The following is a 25,820-nucleotide window of genomic DNA, read 5'->3' as shown; positions in this document are numbered from 1 at the left end:
GGGCCTGCGGAGGAGAAGGCGGGCGGGGCCGGGGCGCCTGCCCCTCCCGAGCCCAGGCCCCTCCCCCAGGGTCGCCCCCAACCGCCGCTGTCCCCCGCGGGTTCCACCCTGACTTCAACCCAGCGGCGGCCAAGTTCACGCTGCCGCCAGGACCCGGACCTGGACTCCCGCCCTGACCCTCGGCCCCCCGAGCCGGACCCAGATCCGGACCCGGACCCGGACCCTGACCCCCACCCAGACCCCGACCCGGACCCGTGAGCCCTGCCTGGACCCGGACTCCCATTCCTGCAGGTGAGCGTGCCAGGGAGCGAGAGGCGCCCCTTCCTGCGCCCTGGCCTGGACCTGGCCGATGGCTGTCGTCTCCGCTGCGACTAGCTGGGTCCAGAGCCGAAGCCTCGGGACCGCCCCGGGGCCTGCTGTAGAGGCGGATTGGGCCGGCTCTGCTGTGGAGACGGGGTCGGGCCGGGCTTGCTGTAGGGGCCGGGTTGGTCTGGCTCTGCTGTATGGACCACGTCGGTCCGGCTCTGATGTAGAGGCGGCTAGGCGCCACCTGCCCTGTGGTCCTTCGGGAGGAGCCCCCGGCCCCCGCCCCGGCTCCCCGACCTCCACTCCCCTGTTGTCTCCTCTCAGCCCAGCCTCTGCTCCGTCCCCAGTACCCCGGCCCCCACCCTCCATCCAGGGGTGGCCTGAAATGCGGGTTTTCGGAGCCTGCTCCTGAGGGCTAGACTCTGAAAGGGCAGAGATCGTCCTGCAGAAGGGGCACCCAGGTTCTAGGCAGAGTTTCCTGTCTCTTGTTGCCCCCAGAAGCATGCAGAAGGAAACGCGGGGTGCGGGGTACCTGCAGGCCAGGAGGTCGGGTGGTCTTGGAGGTTGTGCATGGGGGCTGGGTGCGGGCAGTGAGCAAGACTACAGAATGGCTCAGGCAGCAAGTCGCCAAGCGGGGGGCTTCGGGGCTCCCCTGGCTGTCCAGAGCCCGTTTCTCCTTCAGGTCCCGGGAGGCGGCGGGGGGCTGGCAGGCTCTGTGGCCTGGGGGCTGAGGTGAGCGCAGGGGTACAGGAGGTGGTCTGGGGTCTGTGGGCCACAGTCCCTGCTTCCACCTGCCAGGTCTCCTTGAAAACAGAGAGGGCTTTTCTAGGACACTGTCAGCAGGGAGCTGGGCCCTGAAATGGTCCTGTACCCCCGTTTCTGTGGAACCTTGCCCCCCCCACCTCCATTAAAATGTGCCTGGAGACAAAGTGTACCCCACACCCACCCACCCAATCCTGGCGTGGGAGGGGCAGGCGGGAGGGGGAGGGGCGTGCCCAGCCTGTCCCCCCAGAGGTAGCCAGGTGGAGGGCACCCACATGAAGGCCCCACCCATGCTGGGGGCTTGGTCTCACCTGGGGGTGGGGGCTGGCTGTGGGGGCCAGCTGCTTGTTGACAAGAGGAGGCTCCCCGAGTCGCCCCCGCTTACCATGGCCGGGTCTGGCTCCTTCCTCCTGGACTTCCAAGGGTTTTCCCGCACCCAGGATCCTGGTGACACAGGACACAGAAGCCCCGGCTGCCCGCTGACCTGGGTGTGGTTAGGCAGAGCGGGGGCCTTGGGGTTGGCGTTCTGTTGCCCCCATTCCTGGCCCTGGGTTGGGCCGGGTGCCAGTGGGGCTGGGGGCAGTAGGTGCTGGCGGAGCCTTATGCGGTTCCTCCGAGAGCAGCTGTCATCCGTGCTCACCCTCCTGGACATCGGTCTGGCACCATTCCCTTCAGGGGATGAGAGAGGTGAGCCTAACCTTCAGGAGACCCTTGGCCCCCAAGACGGGCCCCTGGGACCTCACTGTGCTTTGCAGCAGGATGAGGCGGGTGGCAGCTTGCCGGCTGCTTCCAAGGGCAGGACCTGGTCACCTGCCACCTGACCCCAGCCCCAGGGTAGCCAGGACTGGTCTGCCCCACAAGGACTGCTGATGGCACCCTGCCCTCCTCCCAGAAGGGCCTTTCTTCTCGAAGCAGTAACTGCCTAGGAGCCTAAGTCCGCCAGACCTTTCTGTGCCATTCTGCTTTCAACAAGGGTGGGCTGAGCACCGGCCGTGCGGACAAGGGGCAGGCCTGTGTCCCCCAGGCTTCGGCCACCTGACCCCCAGGGGATGCTTGTGTGTCGTAGTGGGCGTGGCTGGGGCTGTCTGGCGGCCCGCCCCCCCGCCTCCCCCAGCAGAGGGCTGACCCTGTGCTCGGGCCTGGCAGACCTGCTCCTGTACTCCTGCCCCGTCTGTTTCAGGCCTCGGTATTTTCAGGAAGGTGGTTGGCTTGGAAAAGTACAAGAACTGGCCTCCCCAGAGTCGCTGGCTTCCTCCAAGTGTGGCGTGTCCTTGGCACGCCGACTGGGCACTTTGTACTTGACAGGACCTGTGACCGGTGTGCAACGTGGCTGGATTATGAGGGAGTGGTCGAGTCTCTGGTCTCACAGGCAGGACCTGGGGCTGGGACGTTCTCAGATGACACCTGTTGTCCCAGGGCCGGTGTCACTCAGGAGAGGGTCGAGGTCACCTGATCCTCCCCTCCCCCCATCCTTAGACCTGAGCAGCAGCCTGGGCCAGAGGGTGGGTGGCAGGTGGGGACATCTCTGACTCTGGGAGCCTCGCATTTCCCTGCACCCTTGGGTCCGGGCTCTCCCTTGTCCCTCCCCCTGGGCTCCGCCCCCTTCCCCCTGGGCTCAGTCCCCTCCCGTCCTTCCCCACTGGACTATGCACCCCCCCACGTCCCTCCCCCCTGGGCCCCGCCTCCTCCCCCTGGGCTCCGCCCCCCGTCCCTCTCCCTGGGCTCCGCCCTCTCCCCTGTCCCTCCCCTCTAGGCTCCGCCCCCTCCCCGTCCTTCCGCCCTGGGCTCCGCCCCCTTCCCTCCACCCTGGGCTCGGCCACCCCCCTCTCCGTTCCTCCCCCCTGGGCTCCGCCCCCTTCCCCCTGGGCTCGGCCCTCTCCCCGTCCCTCCCCCCGGGCTCCGCCCCCTCCACTGTCCCTCCCCTCTAGGCTCCGCCCCCTCCCCTCCCTCCGCCCTGGGCTCCGCCCCTTCCCCTGTCCTGCACCCGGGGCCAAGGCACCGCTGCCCTGCGGTCCACGCCCTCCTGGTCTCCTGCTGGGAGGCCCTGGGCGGCCCGGGGCAGGGGGGGAGGGGGGTTGTTCGGTGAATCAGCTCAGTGAGCAAGCGGGAGGGCGACCGTGGCCGTCACAACACAGACGCGTGGACGACCGGGAGGAGAGCCGGGTGCCCAGCGCCTGGTCCAGCGCTGCAGGGACCGCAACCCTGTGGTCGCTGCACGACCCGGAAGCGGCCGGTGGTCCTGCTCACTGCCCTGCCATGGAGCACCCCAGCCCCCAGCTGCACCCGCCAAGAGCCCTTAGATGGACACGCGGTGGCCACGACCACGTCCCCTCTGGACTGGCCTTGCGGGCGGTGGCATCACCAAGGGGGCTGTTCTTGGGGTTATTTCACTCAATAACGTAAGGAGGGGGAAGGAGCAGAGGTTTGCAGGGTGCCCATAGGCACTGGCCCCCCAGGCCCAGCTGTCGGGACACGGAGAGCAGGACCGAGACAGTAACTGACACCGCGAGGCACACACGGGAGGGAGGCCAAGCCTCTGCAAGGACGCGCGCCCCCAGGCCCGCCCCCACGGCGCCACACCCTGCCCCAGGGGACCCTGCCCCCGGCTGCTTCCTCCTTGTCCTCCGAGGCCTCCGCCAAGACCCACTGGAGGCAGCCCCCTCCAGACCCAGCCGCCAGGAACGGTCCGGGGCAGGTGAACAGCACAGTGGATGTTGCCAGTCGGTCCTTTCTTTGAGGGAATCTCCCGGGGTGCACGCCTTGTGCCAGGAATGGGGTGAGCGGACGCCGCTCTGGTGAAGGAAGCCATGGGTAGTTGGTGACAGTACAGCTTGTTTTCCGCCCCCCAGAGAGTGACATGGCCCCTTGGGCCTCACACGTGTCCACCAAGCAGCTGGGCCCAGGCCCACTGAAACAGTGGGGCACGGACCTGTGCAGGGAGTGTGGGGCGCTAGCCAGGAGACCCGCCCCTGGGACACGGGAGACACAGAGTCTGGGACACAATCGAGCCCCAGTGTCTGCGAGGCACAGGGTCGGGCCAGGGTGACCGGCTGGGAGAGGCCAGTGGACCGTGGGAAGGGCTGCTGCCGGAGGGAGCGTGTCCCAGGCCAAGGGGACGGTGCTGGGGGAGGTGCAGAGAGAGGTGGGGTCCCCGAGGTGGGGGTCTCGGTAGAATTCTGGATGAGGAGGGGCTGGGCAGGAGAGAGGGAAGGTGAGGTGATGGAGACACGGTCAGGGTTAGAGGCCCCGGGGGGGCAGGGGGCGTTAGGAGGGTTTGCCTGGAAGTGACTCCTCATCCGTTCTCAGACGTCCGGGGTGCGGTGAGAAGGGAGGGGTGTCGGGGAGCAGCCGCTCTGGTGACCTGAGTGGGGAGCTGGGGGCACAGGCCGGGGCTGCGGGAGCTGAGTCAGCGAGGGCTGTGTGGGGAGCGCGGGCTGGTGCAGGGAGAGAGCGGGAGGAAGCCTGCGAGGGAAGGAGGGAGGGGTCTGCTCCCTGGACCAGGCGGGCTCTGGACCCAGGAGGAAGGAGGGCAGGGCCCCCGCCCCGCGCTGTTCCCGGCATCACCAGGGAGCAAGGAGTGTCCCAGGTGCACACAGGAGGTGTGCAGCAGGTGGGCCGTAGGCAGGGTGCTCTGGAGAGAGAACCAACGGGAGAGACAGAGACAGACAGACAGACAGACGCACCTTGAGCTGGCCCACGTGACCGTGGGGCTGGCAGGTCTGGACCCCACGGGGCGGGCGGCCGGCGCTGCAGCCCAAGTCGGAGGCCGTCTGGGGAGGGGCGTCCTCTCCCTCCAGGGGCCTGGTCTTTCCCAGCCTTCACCTCCTAGGGGGCAGCCCACCCGCGCCGTGGAGGGTCATCGGCTTTAGCTAAGACCAGCTGATCGCGACATCTGAGAATCCCGTCACAGCAGCACCCCGCGCCGGGCATGTGGGCCTGCCGGGAGGACACACAGGGGCCACGCGGCCACGCGGCCAGGCGTGGTCCTGAGCCCTGTCGGCCCCTGCAGGGTTCTGGGCCCTGGGGTCGTGGGGCGGCCAGCTAACGTTTGTGACTGGGCCCTGATGAGGTTCCCGCTGCCCCAGCGGACGCCCACAGATCGGGAACAGTGATGAGGGGAGCGCGCTCTCCACCACTGACCACGCTTTGCTTGGTTGGTTTGCAGTCTCGGGAGTTTGCTGGGTGAGACTTGGGCCGGCTCAGTACACGGAGGGCTCGGAGAGTCCCGGACGGCAGGCTCACTTGATAAGCGGGGGACTCAGATGCCGCGCTCGCCGTGGGCAGCAGCAGGCGGGACCGGCCCGCAGCCCACGAGCTCAGGTCCACACAGAGGCCGTAAAGGGCTCCGTCGAGGTCACCTCCCGGCCGTCTCAGCCCTGCGGAGTTGCTGCAAGGCCACCTCCCTAACATGGTCCCCGGTGCGCGAACGGTGGGCAGAGGCTGCGTTCCGAAGACAGGGGCATGTACGGTCTGGGTCCAACCGGTGGTCAGCCAGCAGTCACGCCCTCCACCACGGGGGGCCCGCTGGAAGCCTCACACTCCCTGACAGCCCACACGCATGTGCGTGACCTGGATCATGGAATAAACGGTGTTCTTCCAAGGGCTATGACTGACAGGCTGGCCCAGCCCTGGAGGTCGCCAGGCAGGGCCAGGCTGGGACTCAAGGGAGGGGGCCCCTCCCATAACCTTGCAGGTCCTCGTGGTAGATGCAAAATAAATGGTAATGGAGACCCTTTGGGAGAGGGCATAGCAACCCACTCCAGGATTCCTGCCTGGAGAATCCCACGGACAGAGGAGCCTGGCGGGCTGCAGTCCACGGGGTCAGAAAGAGCTGGACACGACTGAAGCTACAGCATGCGGCATGCAGGCCTTTGGGTCCCCCAGTGTAGGAAACCTCTGCTTCCCCAGGAGTCAGCCCGCTGTGGGGGTGAGGTTCCTGCTCCGTGGAGCTTGGGCCCTGAGCCCTCCCCTGCCTGGGGGCCTCTGTGTCCTGGGCTGACCCTCAGATTCGCTCTGGAACGAGCATGTCAGGATAGAAGCCCCGGTGTCCACCGTGTGGGCAGAGGGCTCAGGGGCAGCACACGCCCTCAGCACATCGGGGGCCCCCGTCCCCGGCAGCACCATCACTGATAGAGGAAGGCAGGAAGGAAGGACGTGTTACAGGGTCTATTTCAGGGCTTTGGAAGGCCTGGCAGGGTTCCTCCAGGAAGCCTGGGAACCTTGAAGGCAACAGCCACTCCCCTCCCCTCCCCATCCTGGGGACCCCCCCACCTTCCCCCAGGGATGCTGCCCCCCCAATCCCCCCTGGGGCTCCATACAGAATCAGGCCTGCCCCGTGGGGTCCAGGCACATCCTCCGGGCACACCGGCCAGTGGGGACAAGTCACCTAGCTCGCTGGAGGTCCCTGCCAGCAAGTGGGGGGCAACCTGATGTGTCGAGGGTCCCACGCGGAACGAGGGGCCCTGGGGTCACCGCACACGGCGCAGGGACGGCAGCCTCGTTTCACGCCACCCGCCCACAGAGGGGCCCGTCTGTGGGGTCCGCCCGCACCAGAACTCGGCTTCCCTGGGGCAGAAGCAGAAAGCGCGGGAAGAGCGTCCACCCGGGTGGCCGTTCCGAGAGGCTCCTCGCAAGGGCGGGTCCAGATGACTCCGTGGTCTCTGCTCCCAGTGCGTGCGGTCAACGAATGGAGGGTCTGCGAAGCGGCTCTGAGTCCGTGTGATTCGTGTCTCTCGTGTCCTGCTGTGACTTCGAGCAAGTGGAAACCGTGGGTCAGTCCAGGAAATCCGAGGCACCTTGTAAAAGTCGAGAAACCATAAACTCGGAAGGATCCTGGTCAGGGTCTACAGTGACGTACTCCTCGGGGCATAAGTGCAACGCCCAGCGCGTTGGTCCACCGCCTTTGACAGGGCTTCTCTTCAGCCGGAAGAAAGGGACACGGGAAACGACCAGACGGCCTTGACCTTGAGTCCTGGGGGCACACACGCAGAGGTTCAGGGGCAGAGAACAGACAGGGATGGCCCTCGGAGGGGCTCGAAGGCCAAGGACCCCGCTTCTCTTTGGTGGGAGGTGGGAGCCTTTCTCGGCTAGAGTCATTTCTGCAAGAACTCAGGGCTGAGGTGTTGAGGGTCCTGGGGTGGGGGGAGCTGAGAGATGAGGATCTGGGAGCCCCCCCGAAGTCCACACTGGAGGTGAGGGGGCTGTGGACCGGGAGGTGTGAGGGGAGCATGGCCTGAAGGTGAAGCCCTGAGCATTTGCTGCCCTCTGGACTTGGGGTGGGAGAAAGACCCCAGGCGAGCCCTGAGGCTGCTGTCCTGAGCCGAGGGCAGGAGGGACGGGGTGCCCAGGCCAGGGGGGAGGGGTGGCCGCAGGAGGGGCGGGGCACCCAGGTGGGGGGCGCGGGAGGGGCGGGGCGCCCAGGCCACCCCCAAGGCTGCTGTCCTGGGTGGAGGGCGGGGTGCCCAGGTGGAAGGGCTCGTCTTGTTTTCCAGCAATGGATGGCCCTGCGGGCTCCGCAAGAGGCCTCCTGAGAGAATGAAGGAAGGACCCGCCAGGCGTGGGGCGGCTCGTATCTCCTCCCCAGCAGGCACCACGTGTCCCGAGAATTTCCTTCTTCGCCGAGACCCTCGCACCGGTTTCAGGGCAGAATCCTGCTTTCAGATGAGCAGGCCCACTGTGGCCGGGTCTGCCCTTGGTTCTGCTCAGCCCACGCGGGACTCCCCCGGCCTCACAGGACCCGAGAGCAGGGGCCGCGCCTGCCGGGCACTGCTGAGAAGTGCCCTCCAGCGTGCAGAGGGCTCAGAACCAGCAAAAAATCATGCTACGCCCGTCTGCTTTCAGTTCACCCTGCACAGAGTAAACGACACGCCCCTCCCCACCTCCCCCTCTGCCCCACACCCACCGGGTCACTTAGGCCAGGACCTGTGGGGCCTCGGGGACCCAGGGACCCCTCCCCACTCTCTCGCTGCCGGCGGCCAGTCTGGCTTTGAACCAGCGGCCAAGCGCCAGCTCCGTGCCCAGTGCAGCCTCTGAGACCAGACAAGGCCCCAGCGTGAGGCCCTGGCACCTGGCAGCCTTTTGCCAAAACCCAGGGCACTCTATGCTGAGGGCAGGGGGCCCCAGTGGGGGCAGGGGCTTACTCTGGAGAGCTGGGCGGCGCCTCAAGCTGGAGAGAGGTGCCCAGCCGGCAGACACAGGTGCCTCACGGCCGTCTGTTTAAATAACTCGCTACTCGAAGCTCTAAGCCTTTGCTAATCTTCGCTGACCTTCCCTGTAGCTCAGAGGGTAAAGAATCTGCTTTTAATGCAAGAGACCCGGTTTCCGTCCCTGGGTCGGGAAGATCCCTGGAGAAGGGAATGGCAACCCACTCCGGTATTCTTGCCTGGAGAATCCCATGGACAGGAGTCTGGCGGGCTACAGTCTGTGGGGTTGCAAAGAGTCGGACACGACTGAGCAATAACACTACTGCTAACCCTCGCTAAACGCGGGAGAAGGCACGTGCTTCCGCAGCGGAGGGTGTGCCAGACGCCCGCAGACCACGGGCCTGGCTGACCTGCCCCCAAAGCCCCTCGCCCCCGGCTCCGGCTCCGTGCGGTTGGGCAAACTGCCCTCTGCACACAGCTGGCCTTTTCTCTGGGTGGGGAGGGTGGGGTCATCGCGGCTCTAAATCCTAGGTTCACGGTCCTGGCCGGGTCAGCAGAGAGGAGGCTCCCAGAGGGAATTCTAAGAATCTGCTATCCCAGCTGAAGGGCAGCTGGAGCCCCGGGTGGGCCCGGCCACCGCTCGGTGACGACCGCTGACTCATGTCCTTTCGGCACCTCCCTGCTCCCGGGCTGCATTGCCCCGGGGGTCAATCCCAGGGGTCCTCCGCCATCCTCACGGGGCTGGTGAGGGTGATGGGGGCTGGTGACTGGAGTGGTCGCAGGCCTGAGCACACCCGGTGTGCCCCCTGCCGCCTTGGCCCCCGCACCCCCAGCTCCCCTTTCTCAGCCTTGGGGGTCGGGCTGACATGGGTGGGAAGTAACTGAGAGCCTCGGGGACCCTCTGCCCCCTGGCACCCCGCCCCCTGCGCCCCTTTCTCAGCCTCGGGGGTGGAGCTTGGGGTCTCCACCCTGTTTCCCCCGTCAGCACCCCCCTACCCCGGTCCCCGCCTGCTGTGCTCCTGCGAAACTGGGAGACGGGAAGTGGGGGTGGGTGTGCAAGTGCTGCTCAGGGGACAGCGGCCAGGACGTGGGAGGGGCCAGGACCGACAGGCCCCCAGGACCGCATTCTGGAAGCGGCACTGCCAGGCTGAGTGGTGGGGGGCTGGGCGGGGGGCCGTGGGGAGGGGGCAGCAGGGGGCAGTGATCACGCCCAGGGGCTCTATCCCAGACGTGGGCCCAGGCCCTTGGTGGGGTGAGCTCTACCCGACCTCAGGGGCCCCGCCTGTTAGGGCCCTGCCTCCTCAGCCAGGAGAGCTACGCTCTGACCCGGGCGCTGCCTCTCAGGTCACCTCTGCCCCCGCCGACCCTGTGCCCCTCTGTTTGCTCTGCCCTCGGTTCCAGGCCCCCGTTCCTGAGAGCTGTGTGGACTGGAAAAGGCACGTGCCCCCACCACGGGCCCTCGACCCAGCTCTGTCACCCAGCCCAGTCAGGGCGGGTCCAGGAGTGGGTCCACCTGGGCCCAGGTCCCTTCGCTCGCGGCTGCTCCCGGACAGGGCTGGTGGGACCCGGAGGAGCTGCGGGCCCGGGCGGGTTACTGGGGTGGCAGAGCATCGGGTGTCTTGGGCAGCAGCCCCTGGCATGTCGTGGGCAGCGGCCCCTGGTGTGTCGTGGGCAGCCGTCCCTGGCGTGTCCAGGGCCATCCCTGCTGCTGTGATGGACATGGCCCTCGCCCTAGCGTGTACACTGTCATGGGGTCTCTGGCTCTGTGGGTCCCCCGGGCCCATGCCTGTCACCGTGGTGTCCCTGGATCTCAGCCTGAGAGTTGCGCCCAGAGGTGCCCTGTGATGTGCCCTGCAAGGGTGGCGGGGTGAGCCCAAGGCTCGCCTCCACCTGCAGGGGTGGGGAGCGGCCCCCCAGTGAGTAGCGCTGATGCTGAGACGTGAGGAATTCCAGCGCGTTCCTCCCCGCAGGGCCCGCGGTGGCGCCTGGGCCGGAGGTCAGCAGAACAAGAGGCGGCTTGTGCGCCGAGCGAGTGGACGGCAGGTGCTCTGCCCTCACCCCCGCCGGGGCACTGGGTTCTCACTGAGGTCCGGAGGCATACGGGCGCGCGGGCAGCGGGGAGAGCGCCCTGTCCCTGCCCTTCCCTCCCTCCGGCCGGCTCTCCTCTTCTCCTCAGCTGCAAATGCAGACAGTCCTGGGCACCCTCGGGGCATCCCGCCCGTGTCTCATCACCAGGTCGGGGCTGCTGGGGGTCCTCAGTTCCCAGCAGGGATACATCGGGGAGGCCCCAGCACTCTGCACGCCCCGCATCCGATGGCAGTGAGACCCCTGTGCTTCCCATCAGGCTGAGTCTGCCGCTTGGAATTCAGAGCCGCCCTGGACATGCGGTGAGAGCTAGCGCACGTCCCTGAGTCCAGCGAGGTCTGCAGTGGGGGTCTCAGAGGCACTGGAGCAGGGGCCTCTCTGCCTCAGGCTCCCCACGGATACAGTCAGCAAGCCACATTGCCTCTGGCCAACTGCCCCTCCAGGAAAAGTGGGAATAAAAGTAGCAGCTTAAGAAGCAGCAGGGGCTGGACCCGGCTGCTCACTGGACACGGGGTGGGTCAGGCAGGTGACCCTCGGGGGGGCAAAGTGCACGTGGCTGGGCTGGGCTGGGGGGTGGGGGCGGGCGGGGCTGTCACGGCCACTCAGCCAGCAGCTCCTCCTCCGGACTCAGGTTCCTTGTCCATAAAGCAAGCCGTTGCGACCATCAGAACCGGCTCCCTGAGGGGCAGGTGAGGCGCTGGCCACAGGCGGCGCTGACTCGTCTCACACACACACTGTCACACTCGCAGACACAGGGCACGCACACACACGCTTCAGGCACGCTCACGCACGGCACACACACTGTCACACTCACAGGGCTTGCACACACACTCACACTCACAGGGCTTGCACACACAGTCACACTTGCGCTCACAGTGCACACACGCACGCTCTCAGGCACACATCAGGGCACACAGACGCTCACTCTGTCACACTCGCACACGCAGGGCACACACAGGCACACACGCCTGCTAGAAGCGGCTTTCCTGGCAGACGATGGCATTGTATTCTGTGCACCTGTGGAAGGACTTTTTGTGGTTTTCTACCATTTTATAGCGTATTTTAATGGCGTGATTGAGGTATGATTTACATGTTAAAAATACATTCAAATGAACAATGGAGTGCCGTGCCCCCGCGTCTGACCGCGGCCCGTCCCCGCCTGCGGCCGCCTCCAGCCAGGCAGCACCGACCTGCTCTCTGCCTCTGCTGTGGCCTCGTGCACGTGTCGCGGACTCGTGTAAATCGTGTTCTCCGGTTGGCGTGATTTTTTGACATCTGTCCACAAACCAGCCCTTTGCTCCTACTTACTGCTGAATGGTTTTCCTGAGTCGTTTTGTGAAACCTGTACTTCATGGGCCTGTGTTTTGGAAGCTTTATTTCTGAAACACTCTTGGCAAGCCCATCTCGTCGTAGAGGACACGGACCAGGATCCAGAACCCGGGGCAGAGCCCCTGTGCTGTGCTCGTTAGCTGCCCGGTGGGGGCTGCCGTCCGTTCCTGGCGCCTTCGCTGGAGGAAGCCCCGCTTCTGCGCCCCTGCCTGCACCCCCGCGGGTTCCCGTGCGTGTGTGTCCGGGTGCGTGGCTGCCGCCGCTCGGACACTCATGGAACGGGGCCATGCCCGTGTCTGTTCTTCCACATGGCAGGACCATCTGTGGCTCACAGGGCATCACGGGCGGTGAGTCGGGCACCCAGGCGAATGTGCAGGGTCGGGGGGCAGCGTCTGCTTTCCGGCTCTCCAGCCATCTGAGACATCCTTAAGTTGCAGGTTAAAGGGACACACATCTTGGAGGAGAGCAGGGCTGCATTGACCCTGGAGACAAAAGGCAGGGCAGCAGGCTGTTCAGATTCCCTTGACCCCCACAGTGGGCGGGGGCAGGGTGGGCAGCGAGGGGCAGACAGAGCCCAGGCCTTTGCATCTCCCCGCCCACGGCCCACGCCTTCCAAGCCCTGGGGGGCGGGACGTAAGGACAGAGGGAACCAAGTTCCCCAGAACGGCCAGCCACCCTCCGGGGCCTCCTGTCTGTGGCCTGGAAGCCTCTCCCAGCCCCACTCAGAGGGGCAGCTCAGGGCCCCCAGGCTCACCCGGGGTCAGACACTCAGCTTGCTGGCCGGCGGCGGGGGCAGAACCCACCTGTGGGCCCGCCCGTTCCCTGCGCTCCCAGCAGCTGAGAGGTCAGGAGCTCCACTCTTCAGGGCCTCCGGCCGGCATGGGACAGTGATCCCAGCCTGAAGGCCAGGGCGGTCTTCGGGGAGACCTTGTCTGGGGACTGGCCTGGCTACCTCTGGGTTCACCTCCCTCCAGGTGTGAGGGCAGGCGGGGAACCATGGAGACCTGGGGCACCTGCCCCCGGGATGCCCCTCCAGCTCCTCCAGGCTTCCCCGCGGTGGCCCTGGGTCTGCGGTCCACGTCGGGGGCCTTGCGGCCACGATGGGGCCATGCCCAGTCCTCGACCTGGAGGAGGAGGTGGTCCGCCGGGGAGAGGGGTCAGCGGGAGCAGGGTGGAGCTAGCCTCTGTGTTTATTTGCATTCCAGGCATTGCAGCTACTTAGGAGCCTGGACCTTGGCCTGGCCCCATTGCCGGTGTTTTCCCAGCCAGAAGCTCACAGGGCGCTCATCCCCGGAAGCTGGCAGCTGGGTGAGTCTGGGTGCGGCGCCCTGCCTGCAGCCATACGGCAGAAGAGGGCCCCGTGCGTGGGGACACGCAGCCCCGTCCCTCTGGGGGCACGCCGGCTGCCACTGCTTCCTGGCCCTGACGAGTCCTCCCCACAGAAACAGACGGAGGACGCTGGTCCCGAGAACCGCGTGCACCCAGAGGGATGACAGCAGAGCTCCGGGACGTCTTGGTGCTGCTGCCCATGCGGGAGCAGCTGCGGCTGGCTGTGGGGGTGAGCGTGGAGGGGAGCAGGGCCTGGGGACGGGGGGGCCGTGAGGGTGAGCGTGGAGGGGAGCACAGCCTGGGGTCAGCAGGGGCCGGGGGTGAGCGTGGAGGGGAGCAGGGCCTGGGGATGGGGGGCCATGAGGGTGAGCGTGGAGGGGAGCAGGGCCTGGGGATGGGGGGCCATGAGGGTGAGCGTGGAGGGGAGCAGGGCAGGGCTCTACCTGGGGACAGCATGGGTTTGACCTATACCACTGGCCGCCCCACACCCTGGAGAAATGGACTCTGGCTCCGGCCACCTTCATGGGGCGTGTGTCCCTCTCGCTCTGCAGCCCCTGGCTGTGGCTGAGGCGGAACACAGCCTGGAGCCCATGTCAGGCTGTGTCCTGGGGCTGAGAGCTGCCCTCTCCCCCTGCGGTGCCCGCGTCCTGCCCTCTCCCCCTGCGGTGCCCGCGTCCTGCCCTCTCCCCCTGCGGTGCCCGCGTCCTGCTGTCTGCCTCTGTGGTGCCCAGCGTCCTGCCTGGTGCCCCTGCAGTGCCCAGTGTCCAGCGTCCAGTGGGCTCATTTTGTTCCGAGGGTCCCATCCCTTCTGAAGCCTCATCCCGCGACCTGGAGGGGCTGGGGGTGGACTGCAGGCAGCTGGGTCATAGGCCTGGAATAAGCGCTACAGCTGGTCAGGGGACCAGGCTGAGACCTGGGCGATGAGAGTCAGGCCCCTCCCGCCCTGTCTGTGAGTGACCGTGAGGTCCTGCCTGGGGGAGGAGACCGCGGTCAGTCCTCCCAAGAAGGGGGGAAGTCGCGTTTACACAGCAGGTGTCCTCCCCAGACCCCAGAGCTTCCTGACTCTCAGAACAGGTGCCGTCACAGGGCCCGGGTCCTTCCTCCCTCCAGCCTTCACTGTCCACTCCCGGCGTCCCTAGTGGCCAGGCTTCCCCCGAAGTCTCATCCCGAGTCTTCAGGGAGGGGCTCTCACACGAAGCCCCCCCCAGCCCCGCCACCGCATAGTCTCGCCCTCCTCAGCGATGCCCACTGTGCGGGCCTCCCGTGGACACGAGGCTCGGACCCTGGAGCCCCCGCCTTCCCTGCGAAGGGCAGCCCCTGCGTGCTGAGCCGGGGGCGTGGGGCAGGGCTCCATCGGACGGTGTCCTGGGGCTCTCACGGCTCAGGCCGTCCTCTCAGGAGCCATGTGCACTGCCACTTATGAACGCTCAGCAGGCACGGGGGCACAGCGGGCGCGGGCCCCGGGCGGAGGCTCTGAGGCAGCGAGCAGCCCACGGGCTCCCAGCAGACGGCCCCGCGGTCTCAGGCCGAGAAGCCGCTGTCTGTCCCCGTGGCAGGGGTGATGTGCGCCGATGCTGGGTCACGAGTCGTCTGTGAGGACCGGCACAGCCCTGGGGACCAAGCTCACCTCCCCACCGCCTGCCCCAGGGACCCTCCGCAGGCGGCCTCGGAGCCCTGCGGGCGGCCAGCACCGGGCACGCAGGTGGGACCCTGCTCGCTCCGCCGTCCCTGGAAGGGGCTCCTGGAACACAGGAGGGACCGGAGACCGCGCCCTGACAGGGCAGCGGCTGGCGTGCGGGGCGCGTGGGGCCTGGTCTGAGCACACTGGTCTGAGCTGGGGCACGCTGGGCAGGTGGCCGTGGCAGACTCAGAGCCGCCCCGGGGCCTCCGGCGCTCAGCGGCTAGGGGGTCAGTGATGGGCGGGCGGTTCCAGCCGGGACCTTGTTGTGGCTGTCATGGGACGGGGTCTCCCACTCGCCCTGGATGCTGCCTTCAGGTTCTTCTGCGCCCCGTGTGGCCCTCGGGGCGGCCGCTCTCCCGGGGGTCTGAGCTGCAGGCCCCTCTGACCCGTCCTCTCTTCACCGTCCGGCCCAGGGCAGCCCCTTCCGCACTGACCTGAGCCCTGCTGTGTCGGGCTCTGCCCGCTCCCTTCGCCCTCCCGACACGCAGCCCAGGGGCCCTCCCCAGCACTGGTGTGACTTCCCAGATGGGGAAACTGAGGCCCAGGGTTGGGGGGAACTGGGAGCCCAGCTGGGAGCCCAGCCCTGTCCCGGAGCCTGTGTGCGAGCTGGCTGGTGCAGGCCTGGCTGCCCCTGCCCACAGGGCGGGGCGGGAAGCGGGGCGGGGCCCCGCTGCGGTGGGCTGCTGGGGAGGGAGGGGGCAGCCCTCACCTGGCCAATGAAGGGATTGATTCTGATGGCCATCCCTGACCGTGAGGAGGAAGCTCCTGCTTCTGTACCTCCTTCCTGGGAATGCAGGGTGGAGGGGGCATGGGGGACGGGGGTGCAGGAAGCTACTGTCCACAGGGACGCGTCTGTCTCGTGAGCTCAGCTGGCACGGGTGCTCGGGCCCCATCCATGGACTCTGTCTCTCTTTCCTCGCTGCTCCCCCCGCCGGCCCGGCCTGTCTTAGTCAACTTTAGAGGCACAGAGACGTGTCTAGGGAGCTGGCTGCTCCCTGAAGGGGAGTCCTCAGGGAAGGGTTTTTGGTGTTGGTGGTGTTCTGTTGCTCAGTCGTGTCCGACTCTTTGCGACCCCATGAATCCCAGCACGCCAGGCCTCCCTGTCCATCACCAACTCCCAGAGTTCACTGAGACTCACGTCCATGGAGTCAGTGATACCATCCAGCCATCTCATCCTCTGTTGTCCCTTCTCCTCCTGCCCCCAATCCCTGCCAGTATCAGAGTCTTTTCCAATGAATCAACTCTTCACATGAGATGGCCAAAGTATTGGAGTTCCAGCTTTAGCATCAGTCCTTCCAATGAACACCCAGGACTGATCTTTAGGATGGACTGGTTAGACATCCTTGCAGGCCAAGAGACTCTCAAGAGTCTTCTCCAACACCACAGTTCAAAAGCATCAGTTCTTCAGCGCTCAGCTTTCTTCACAGTCCAACTCTTACATCCATACATGACCACTGGAAAAACCATAGCCTTGACTAGACGGACCTTTGTTGGCAAAGTAACGTCTCTGCTTTTGAATATGCTATCTAGGTTGGTCGTAACTTTCCTTCCAAGGAGTAAGGGTTCACTGTGTCCTTAGAGCTGCTGCAGGCCGTGGGGAGGGGGCAGCAGGAGGACCTGGGGGAGGAGGGGAGGGAGGTGCTAGGTGTGGCCCCGCCCACGTGAGCCTGGCTCCACAGGGACCCTCGGGGGCAGGTTCCCTGGAGGACGCATGTCTAGAAGGAAGGTGAGCCCGACAATGCAGACACGGAGCTCGGCTGTGGCGAGCCCCACAGGCTCCCCGCCCGGGCCTGCAACCTGGGGCCAGCTTAGTTCCAGGCACGTGCACGCCGGGCTGAGCGCACGGGCGGACCCCGTGTTTACCTGCACTGCGGCTTCACACCGAGCGTCAGGAGACAATGGCTGGGAAGACCCAGATGCTGAATCACCATCCTGGCAGGCTGAGGGACCGACCCTCAACAAGTCAGATGGACAGTGGCAAGGCCAGCCCCCCAGGAACTGACCACTAAGAGGCGGGACGCCCCTCTGAAGACGGTGTGGGTGCCCCGATGACAGAGCTTCCCGACGTCCCAGGAGCCACGGCCTCCCCAGGAAGCCTGCAGCAGCATCCTCGGACACCCCGGGCCAGGCCCCACACTCAGCACGCAGGGCCACTGCGCTCCAGCCCCACGGCCGCCCTGGGGTGAACGGGTCCCTGACCTGCGGCCTCCACAGCCAGCCTCCCACGCACAGACTCAGCGCCACAAGGTAGCTTCCATCCGTCGGGCCCAACCACCAGCCCGGGAAACGCAGACGGAGGCCCAGAGGCACCCAGGAGACATGTTGGCCACGGGGACAGCACCTGGGTGCCCCGAAGTCGAGGCCTTGAGCTCTGTCCAACCAACAAAGCAGGAAAACGCTGACATTCGTGAGACCACTGGAAATTTAAACCTGTGGGATGTTTGGTATAATGGGCTTTTTAGGCAGACTAAAGCGTTTTTGGACTGAAGGATTTTTGGACAACGGAAAGCAGACCGAGCGAGCGCATGCCCTCCTCTGGGCACACGCGGGTGAAGGGCCACTTGGGTTCTGACGGTGCAGGGTGGACACATACCCAGGACGGGCCGCGCGGAGCTGGGAGGGGCACAGACCACCCCCCCGCACCAGAGGCTCCTTTCAGGGGTGCCCAGGAGTGGCCTAGCGACGTTGGCTTAGGGTGGGGAGGCGTGGGGGCACCCAGCCTCCATCCCTGGAGGAGACGGGCTCTCTCTGGGGTCGGGAGGCGTCGGGGGCACCCAGCCTCTGTCCCTGGAGGGGGCAGGCTCTCTCTGGGGTCGGGAGGCGTCGGGGGCACCCAGCCTCCATCCCTGGAGGAGACGGGCTCTCTCTGGGGTCGGGAGGCGTCGGGGGCACCCAGCCTCTGTCCCTGGAGGGGGCGGGCTCTCTCTGGGGTCAGGAAGCATGGGGGCACCCAGCCTCCATCCCTGGAGGGGACGGGCTCTCTCTGGGGTCGGGAGGCGTCGGGGGCACCCAGCCTCTGTCCCTGGAGGGGACGGGCTCTCTCTGGGGTCAGGAGGCGTCGGGGGCACCCAGCCTCCGTCCCTGGAGGGGGCGGGCTCTCTCTGGGGTTGGGCACCCCCTCCATCTTTCACAGGAGGCCCACTGCATGCAGGGACATCTGGTTGTCAGCCCGGGAGCCTCCGGGGACCCTGAGCGCTGACCCCGCTGGGTGGGAAGCCCCTGAGCCAGGCCCCTGCGCACCAGCTCTGCTCGGTGGAGCCCCTCCTTGCACCCCCGCCCTCCCGGGGCTGCCCTGCTCTGCGCCCTGAGGGCCTCCTGCCCCTCCCACAGGTGCAGGCCACCGGGCGTGAGCTCCTTCAGCAGGTGTGCGACCAGACCGGCATCAGGGAAGCCCACTTTTTCGGCCTCAGCGTGGTCAGAAGTAAGCAAGCACCGCCCAGCGACCCCGGGACCCCGGCCCATTCCCAGGGCAGGGGTGGCGGGCGCTCGGGGCAGACGATCCCCGGCCTCTGCCTGGTGCCCGCCGTGCCGTGCTCCAGGGGCATGGGGGGATTCCTCCTCACTGCATCAGAGCACACACGTGCTCACACAGGCAGTCACACGCACACTTGCACACATAGTCACACACATACTCAAGTATCCACATGCACACACGATCACACTCACGCACACCATCTCACGCTTACATGCTTCTACATTCATACCCATGCACCACTCACACACTTGCATTATACTTACATGCACATACTCGCATGCACACACTCACACGTGTTTACACATTCTCACACTGGTGCACACAGGCACACTCACGGTGGCACTCATGTGCACGCACACACTCACACACTCCCAGCACGCTCTGCCCAGGCCCCGCCTCTCTTCGTAGACAACGAGCACGTCTTCATGGATCTGGAGCAGAAGCTCAGCAAATACTTCTCCAAGGACTGGAAAAGAGAGACATGTGGAGTAAGTCAGCTCCCGGGCTGCTGGCCCTCGAGTGGCCCGTCCCCTGGGTTGTGGCATGGAGTTAGCCCTGAGGGTGCAGGCGAGTGCCCCGACTGTTCTGGACACTTGCTTTCCCTTCTACCAACGTGACATAAAGCCACGAGCAGCCCGCAGGACGCACGTGGGCTCGGGCTGGTCTGCGGGGGTGGGGGTGGTGGCTCCGTCCGGCGCTCCAGCCGGCGGTCAGCCCCCACCCCAAGGCCTCACTGCGGCCTGCGCTCCACGCTTCCAGCCCCAGGGCCGTGGCAGGCCAGGCGCCCCCTTCGTGGCCTTCCTCGGGGTGCAGTACTACGTGGAAAACGGAAGGCTTATCAGGTAGGAGCTCGCTGTTCTCATGCAGTCCTGGAAGGTGATGAGCTGTCAGGCCGCGGCCGCTGAGGCTGGAGGGGAGGGTGGGGGGCAGCCGGCGTTTCCAATCAGATGCGTGTGAGGACCAGGGTACAAACGAGCGCATTTCAAGCGCACAGGTCTTTGTGCCCTGGGCTTAGGCTTTTCCCCAGGGGGTGGGGCAGGGTCGGAGGGTTCCTGCACAAGTCGGGGGCTGCTCTCCTGCCGGTGCCCCCCTGGGTGGGCACACTGCAGGCTCCTCCTGAGCTCCTGGGCTGGGTTCCTGAGAGAACCCCCTGGAGCCTGTGTGGGGTAACAGGGGCCCTGGAACCTGGGCCTAGGCCTGGGGGTGAGCAGGGCCTGGGTCACACCCCCCAGCGTGTGAGCTGGGCCCCCACGAGCCTGCCCAGGTGTGCCAGGTTCTGGAAGAGTCTCAGGGTGCGATCAGGCAGGTGGGGGGAGGGAGGGCGGCCCTGTGCCATGGGGCCAGTCACGCCAGTGGTGTTAGAAGTGGACTTGGCCCTGGGTGCCCTGCCCCCGGCGGTGCGAGGAGTGAGCAGAGAAAAGGGGCCCACCCTGGGGCGTGGGCGGCTGCAAACCCATCTGCAGGCCGGTCCCTGGGCCCCACTCACCCGGAGTCTCAGGAGCCGCACGTCCACCTGTGCCTGCCCCGCCGCCAGGCCCCGAGGGCCCGGGGTGACCGGTCGGGGTCCAGGAGGCCGAGGGACGCCGGAGTGGCCCCTGAGCCCACCCGCCCGCCCGCAGGGACCGCGCGGCCCGGCACCTGTACTACCTCCAGCTGAAGGAGCGCGTGCTGCGCTCGCAGTGCGCCCACCGCGAGGAGGCCTACTTCCTGCTGGCCGCCTACGGGCTGCAGGCCGACTTGGGCAACCACCGCCGGTTAGCGCACGCCGGCCGCTACTTCCAGCCGCAGGCCTACTTCCCGCAGTGGGTGAGGGTCTCTCTCCCTCCCGGGGGCGGGGGTCCACGGGAGGGAGGAGTGGGGGTGAAGGGCAGGGGAGCGGGTGGGGGTCGGGTCCGGGGAAAGTTCACGGAGGCGGGAGAGTCCACTGGGGGCGGGGGAGGTTGGGGGCGTCCACAGCGGGGCGGAGCCCATGGGGGGCGGGGTCCACTGGGGGGCAGGGAGTCCACAGGGGTAGGGCGGGCAGCGTCCACGGAGGCGGGGGTGGGAGGATCACGGGGGCGAGGGGCGAGGGGGGAGTCCACCGGGGGGGGGCTGGGGGTGGAGTCCACGTAGGTGAGGGTATCCACTGGGGGCGGGGTATCCACGGGGGGCGGGGTGGGGGCGGGGAGCGGGAGGAGTCCAGGGGGGCAGAGTCCACCGGGGGCCAAGGCGGTTCATCGGAGAGGGGCGGGCGCAGGCTGGACCAGGCTGCGGTCTCCCCACAGCTCATCGCCAAGAGGGGCAGCGCCTATGTCCTCAGACACGCACCCGCCCTGCACCGCGAGCAGCGCGGCCTGAGCCCCCGGGAGGCCGAGCTGCGCTTCATCCGGGAGGCTTGCCGGCTGGAGGACGTCCCCGTGCACTTCTTCAGGCTCTACAAGGTCCCTGCCGGATGGGGGGGCACGCCTCCCCAGGGCCAGGACAGGCCGAGCCACCGGGGCCCACCAGGACGAGGGAGGAGGGGCAGTGTCCCCACAGCCATCCCAGGACCATGACCCAAGGCCAGAGGGGAAGCGGGAGGAGGCCTGGGGACCCCAACTCAGCCCGCAGACTCCCCGATCCACCAGTGAGGATCTGTGGGGAGGTCCGCGGGCCTCGACCTCACTGACATCTGTGTACCTTTAGGATAAGAAGGAGGACCGACCCACCGTCGTCCTGGGCCTGACGCTCAGAGGGCTGCAGGTCTTCCAGGTGACTGCAGGGGCCCCTCCCCCGGCCCCACCCCAAGCGCTGGCCTTGCCCCTCCCCTGGCTGACTGTGGACGCGGCCGACTCTGCTGTCTTGCAGGAGGTGAACCGCACCCCGCAACTGCTCTACGACTTCCCCTGGCCCCATGTTGAGAAGCTGGCCTTTCTGGTGCGTGTCCGAGGGTTAAGGTTAGGGGTGGGCCTCTGCCCCCAGGGGAGCCTGGCAGACGCTTGTCCTAAAGGGCATTGACCGGGCACGTCATCACCCACGAGTGCAGGCCCAGCCTGAGGTCTGCGTCGGGGGCAGGGGGTGGTCAGGCCTTGTAGACAGCACCCGCCCTGGAAGCGCCCTCCTGAGGGGCCAGCTGCCGGGTTCTTGTCACCAGGAGAACTTCTGCCTCCTGGGTGGGGACAATAAAGGAGTCAGCAAGGGGCCATGGAAACCCTGTACCACGGGTTCCACTTCTAGACCTCACGGCTGGGCCTGCACCCGGCGGGGGCGGAGGGTGGGCACTGGGGGCGGGCGGGCCATCGGCTCCTTCTCAGGCCTCAGGCGCCCCACATGCCGTGGGCCCAGGGGTGCAGACTCCCCCAGCCCAGAGCAAATGGCCTCACGCTACAGCTGCTCTCAGCCCCCCACCCTGCTCCAGGCGAAAACGGAGAGCGACACAGAGACTGGGAGGGAGCCTCCCAGCACCAGGCCTGGCGATGCCGCCGCCTGGTTTCCTCGTGAAGTCACACCCCGGACTCCTCTCTGCTCAGGGCAAGAGGTTCGAGCTCTGGCCACACGGGCAGCCCGCGGCCCGGAGGCTTGTGTACCACACGGGCTGCGCCTGGCGCTCCCGCCACCTGCTGCGCCTGCTCCGTACCAGCCACCAGCTGCACCTGGGCCTGCAGCAGGCGCGCCAGCAGCTGCAGCTGCTCGAGGAGGCGGAAGGTGGGTGCCATCCCCGCCCCGCCCGCAGGCCCTGCGCGCGAGCATGCGCGGTGCGCCTGTGCGTGCGCTCAGGCTGAGACGCGAGAGCCCTGGGGCAGAGACGACGAGGCCGGGTGACAGCTTCCGCCTGGGTTGCGGGCGGTGACGGCGGACACGGGGGCCCTGCTCTCGGGTGGCACCTCCCTCCCCGCCACCACACCTCCGGGGAGGCCTTGGCTCGCAGGGCCTGGCGGCGGGCTGGACCCCAGGGCTTCCCGCGCTGTTCTCACGGCCGCTGCCCCTCCCCGCACAGAGAAGCCGTGCTACCGGGAGTCCTACGTCAGCGACGCGCGGGACGGCAACCAGGACCCGGAGCCGGCCGGCAGCGGGGACCACGCAGGGCCAGACCAACGTCCCCCGAGTCTCTGCTCGCTCCTCTCGGCCGGCAGCTGCTGCAGCTCCCACGCACCGGCCTTCGAGGTCCACCCCCAGCGGGCGGGGCCCGAGGAGCCCGGGGAGATGTCGGTGGACGAGCCCGAGGGGGTCGCGGCGCTCCCCACAGAGGAGCCCCCCTGCAGCCCAAGCACCAGCCGGAGCAGCCCTGGCTGCGGCGGCAGAGGTGGGCGCGCGGGGTCCCCCCGGGGCCAGGGGAAACGGAGCCTGCCACCTGGCTAGACCCCGGCTGAACCACCGCTGTGGGCACCACTGGAGGCCAGGGTGTGCGTGACCCTGGTTCCTGGGCACTCGGTCACATGGGAGTCCCTGCACCAGGGGGCGGACGGGGAGGGGCAGGGAGGACCGGGGCTCCCTGCAACCACGGCAGGTGGCTGCCCCTGCCCCCCTGCAGCCGGTCCCTTGTAGGGAGCCGGGCCCGGCCATCACCCCTCGTTAAAGACCCCACCGCGGGAAGGCGTTCCACCAAGAGCCCACCCAGCTTAGCATGGTCCTGGTCCTCAGAGATGCTTCCCCAGTAGGTCTGGGAGTGGGGGGCCCTGAAGGGGTCACCCCAGGAAGGTTACACAGACTCTGCCAGTCCCTGGGTGTCTGTAGCACCTTGGAGAGTGGACGTGATGAGTGCAAGGGACCCGCCACCCAGGTCCACCTAGAGTCACCCAAGGTTAGGCAGGGCACACAGCACCACCCAAGGCCACCCAGAGTCACTCAGGTCCCTAGGGTCACCCAGCATCATTCAGGGTCACCCAGTGATCACTCAGTGTCACACCCAGGGTCACACAGTGGGTTTGCGTCAAGCCGCCCTGTCCACTTCACCTTCTGAGGGTCTGGTCCTCCGGTAAAGGACAGACTGGCCCCATCCCTGAGGTGTTGTCCGAGCGTGTGGTCTGTGACCCAGCGTGAGCAGTAATGTTAGTAATAGTAACGTGGCATCTTCCTGGATGTCAGAGCTTGGACAACCTCAGCAGCCAGTGTGGAAGGACGGGCAGCGGGAACTGGCAGGCGGGCATGGGGGTGGGGGGGCTCCTGGGGAACCATCTGAGGGGAGGAGCCCAGGTCGCCCACAGAAACCATCGTTTCCTAAAGGTGCTCTGACCCCTGGCATGGGGAACACGTGTGATAGTCTTTGGGGTTGCAGGTGACCTGCAGGCAGGGGTCCGAGGTCACAGACTGCCGCTCTGCAACCCCAGGCCTGGGGGTGGGCGGTGTGTGAGCCACAGACGTGCCCAGTCTGGTCTCCGAGGTGGGTCCTGGGGGAGGCCCCCCTCTGCCGGGAGCAGGGGGGTGTCCCCAGGCCCTGCTCACACCCCCTTGCCCCCGCAGCCTCCCCGCAGCAGCCGCTGGCCGTGGTGCAGGTCACGCTGGTCAGCATGAGGGCCCCAAGCGCGGAGGCCACCCTGCACCAGGTCGGTCCCGCCGTGGGCCAGGCAGCTGGCTCTCTCCCTGCTCTCCAGTCAGGCCAGGGGCCCCCCAGAGGGCCTACGGGAGACTTGGTGGGCAGTGGAGGGCGGGTGAGGCTTTGGGGGCGAGGCAGGTGGGGGACTGAGAGCTTGGCCTGGAGTATGGGGGTCTTCCTGGGTGTATGTGTGAGTTAAGGGGGCGGGAAGTGGAAGGAAGCCGGACCACGACGGGGCAGCTACGGGACAGCCTCGTGGTCTCTGCCTGCAGGTCCTGGAGGCCAAGGCGGCAGCTGGACACGCAGACCAGCACAGCCGAAGCCTGGGCCACACGCGCCCTGAGCCCGCCCCGCGCCCAGCACCCCGCAGCCGTGCCCTCGGCCGAGCGCTGGACTCCGGGCCGAGGGGGTCCGTGAACTCCCTGTCCCCCAGCCGGCTCCAGAAGGACCAGCTCCCGGAGGAGTTTGTGGTGTAGACGCCTCCAGGGGCTGCTTCACCACCACGGGGCTCAGTCCACGCCACCCGCTCTACCCGCCTGGGGCTCTGTCCCTGTAGCGCGGCTCTATCCACTCGGGGCTGCACCCACCCCCCGGCTCAGTCCCTCTGTCCATCCGAGCCGCCACCCCGAGGCCCCCACCTCCCTGGCCACACTGAATGCGGCCTCTGGCGCTGCCCCCTTCTCCTGCAGAGGTGTGGGCCACCTCTGACTGCCAGGCCTGGAGGTGCCCAGCAGGCCTCACCTGCCCTGCCGTGGGGACCATGGCCAGTCTGAGCTCCTTCCATCCGCCTCCAGGAGGCAGAAGCCAAAGCTTGGGGGTCTGGTCCCTGCTCAGTGGGGTGTGTGCTGACTCCAACCTGCAGGGAAGGGGTCTTAGCAAGCTTCCCAGGAGCCTGGAGCTCAGGGTCACTGTCGTGGTCGCTGCACTGGCCACAGGCTCCCCAGCCCACCCTGTCTGCAGCGCCTGCCACTCACAGTCCTGGGCCCGCTGGACAGAGGCCCCTGGGGGAGGTGTGGGCCCAGCTACGTAGGCCCAGACCCCCAGCGGACCCCACCCTGTCTGCCGTGTGTACACAGGAGGCACTGGGCCTGGAACCGCAGGGCTGCGTGGACACTGGTCCGGGAGCTTGTGAATCTGGTGACGGGAAGTGGGAGGGACAGGCTCAACCACGGTCCCCTCTGAAGGCACGGAAGGAATGTTCCAGAAGGAAGCCTTGAGTGTCCTCCTTTCGCGTCACAAGTCAGGCTCTGAAGGAGCCAACCCCCCCCACCTCCAGCCCCAGTGTCCGTCCGGCCCCAGGCCATCTAGATGTCAGGCAGCCCCGGCCTCTGGTCAGGTCAGCCCCGGTCACCACCACCCCTGGGCCGTTTGTGGCCACCGCCCCCTCCCCGCATCAGGAGGCCGGGCTGGAGGTTGGGGGAGATGGAGCGAGACCTCCCCCTGAGCTTCACCACCTCTTCGCTTGGCATCACTGGTGGCTGAACGGCTGAGTGGAGTTTCACAGGGATTTCTGGAAAAGCACGCTGAGAGACTTTGACCCTCGCTGGAGGCTGCACTGTGGGTGTCTGAGAGGCAGGTGAGGCCCAGCGTCCTGCTTGGGGTTGGGCCCGCCGGGTGAGGGGTGCTGGGAAGGCGGGCTGCAGGTGTGCTGTCTCCCGTCAGAGTCAGGGCGGCCGCCCCCGGGCTGAGATACAGCCCCCGCCATCCCACCCGGAGGGCCCTGCGTGTGTGGGCCCTTCTTGAAGCCGTCCACCTGAAGGCCAGTGCAGAGGGGCTGGGCTGGGCCCAGCTGGGGCAGGGACCCGCCTCGTGCTGGCGTTCTGTCTTCCCAGACGTTCTGGTGCACGTCTCACCTGCCTCCTCACCCCAGATGGGCCCCTGCCTCCCTTCCAGAGGCTCTGGGGGGCCACTCTGGGGGGTGGGACTCCACGGGCAATGCCAGCCTGAGGCAGGTGACAGGCACCTGGGTGTGGGCGGTGTGGCTTAACCCACCACAGGTCCTCCGGCCTTCCCCCTTGCAGCCCTCCGCCCTCTTTGGTTGCACTGACCTGTGTGGTTCCAAGCGCTGTGCCCGAGATGGCACCGTCCCCCCAGTTCAGGATGGAACCTGAGCCCAGGGGGCAGAGGGTGCAGCCCAGTCTTAACTGGGCCTCTGGATCCTTTTTGTGAAAGCAGTCTTGTTTGTGCACACACCGGGCACAAATAAAGAGCTGGATGCTG

At 67.0% G+C, this 25,820-nt stretch overlaps 1 protein-coding gene and 2 long non-coding RNA genes across 7 annotated transcripts; 1 reads left to right on the top strand and 2 right to left on the bottom strand.

Moving 5' to 3' along the window:
• The first annotated feature begins 18 nt into the window (after positions 1-18).
• Positions 19-25,820, top strand: FRMD1 (FERM domain containing 1). 5 transcript variants are annotated; one of them, XR_011568583.1, is made up of 15 exons: positions 10,895-11,971; positions 12,830-12,932; positions 13,067-13,182; positions 17,965-18,055; positions 18,518-18,597; positions 18,869-18,951; positions 19,729-19,915; positions 20,374-20,529; positions 20,774-20,839; positions 20,936-21,004; positions 21,598-21,772; positions 22,065-22,370; positions 23,528-23,610; positions 23,873-25,176; positions 25,622-25,820. XR_011568583.1 is itself a non-coding variant. In XM_070796547.1 (14 exons), exons 3-14 carry the CDS (start codon positions 13,114-13,116, stop codon positions 24,074-24,076), a joined length of 1,569 nt encoding a protein of 522 aa, XP_070652648.1. In that variant the 5' UTR covers positions 19-291; positions 12,830-12,932; positions 13,067-13,113; the 3' UTR covers positions 24,077-25,820. The 5 variants fall into 5 exon arrangements, 3 of the variants coding, with proteins under 3 accessions (XP_070652648.1, XP_070652647.1, XP_070652649.1); XM_070796547.1 differs by lacking the exon at positions 10,895-11,971 and adding an exon at positions 19-291 and having other exon boundaries at positions 23,873-25,820; XR_011568584.1 differs by lacking the exon at positions 25,622-25,820 and having other exon boundaries at positions 22,065-23,447; positions 23,873-23,917.
• LOC109563685 (uncharacterized) lies at positions 625-2,602 on the bottom strand. The gene is made up of 3 exons (XR_002181372.2): positions 2,217-2,602; positions 1,454-1,737; positions 625-1,109 (listed from the first exon to the last, which is right to left on the bottom strand). It is a non-coding gene; the product is annotated as an uncharacterized lncRNA (long non-coding RNA).
• LOC139184995 (uncharacterized) lies at positions 11,654-12,838 on the bottom strand. Its single transcript, XR_011568586.1, has 2 exons — positions 12,428-12,838; positions 11,654-12,106 (listed from the first exon to the last, which is right to left on the bottom strand). It is a non-coding gene; the product is annotated as an uncharacterized lncRNA (long non-coding RNA).

Source organism: Bos indicus, chromosome 9 (genome assembly GCF_029378745.1).
Source record: "Bos indicus isolate NIAB-ARS_2022 breed Sahiwal x Tharparkar chromosome 9, NIAB-ARS_B.indTharparkar_mat_pri_1.0, whole genome shotgun sequence".
NCBI lineage: Eukaryota > Metazoa > Chordata > Mammalia > Artiodactyla > Bovidae > Bos > Bos indicus.
This window is presented reverse-complemented; position numbering and strand designations above follow the sequence as displayed.

What these genes read in the sequence shown, in the direction of transcription:
- FRMD1 (XM_070796546.1), top strand. Translation starts at nt 11,933, where the DNA reads ATGGCAGGACCATCTGTGGCTCACAGGGCATCACGGGCG. An exon ending in CTCACAGGGCATCACGGGCG is followed by an intron (nt 11,972 to 12,829) that starts GTGAGTCGGGCA and finishes TTTGCATTCCAG; the next exon opens with GCATTGCAGCTACTTAGGAG. An exon ending in CCCTGGCTGCGGCGGCAGAG is followed by an intron (nt 22,371 to 23,527) that starts GTGGGCGCGCGG and finishes TTGCCCCCGCAG; the next exon opens with CCTCCCCGCAGCAGCCGCTG.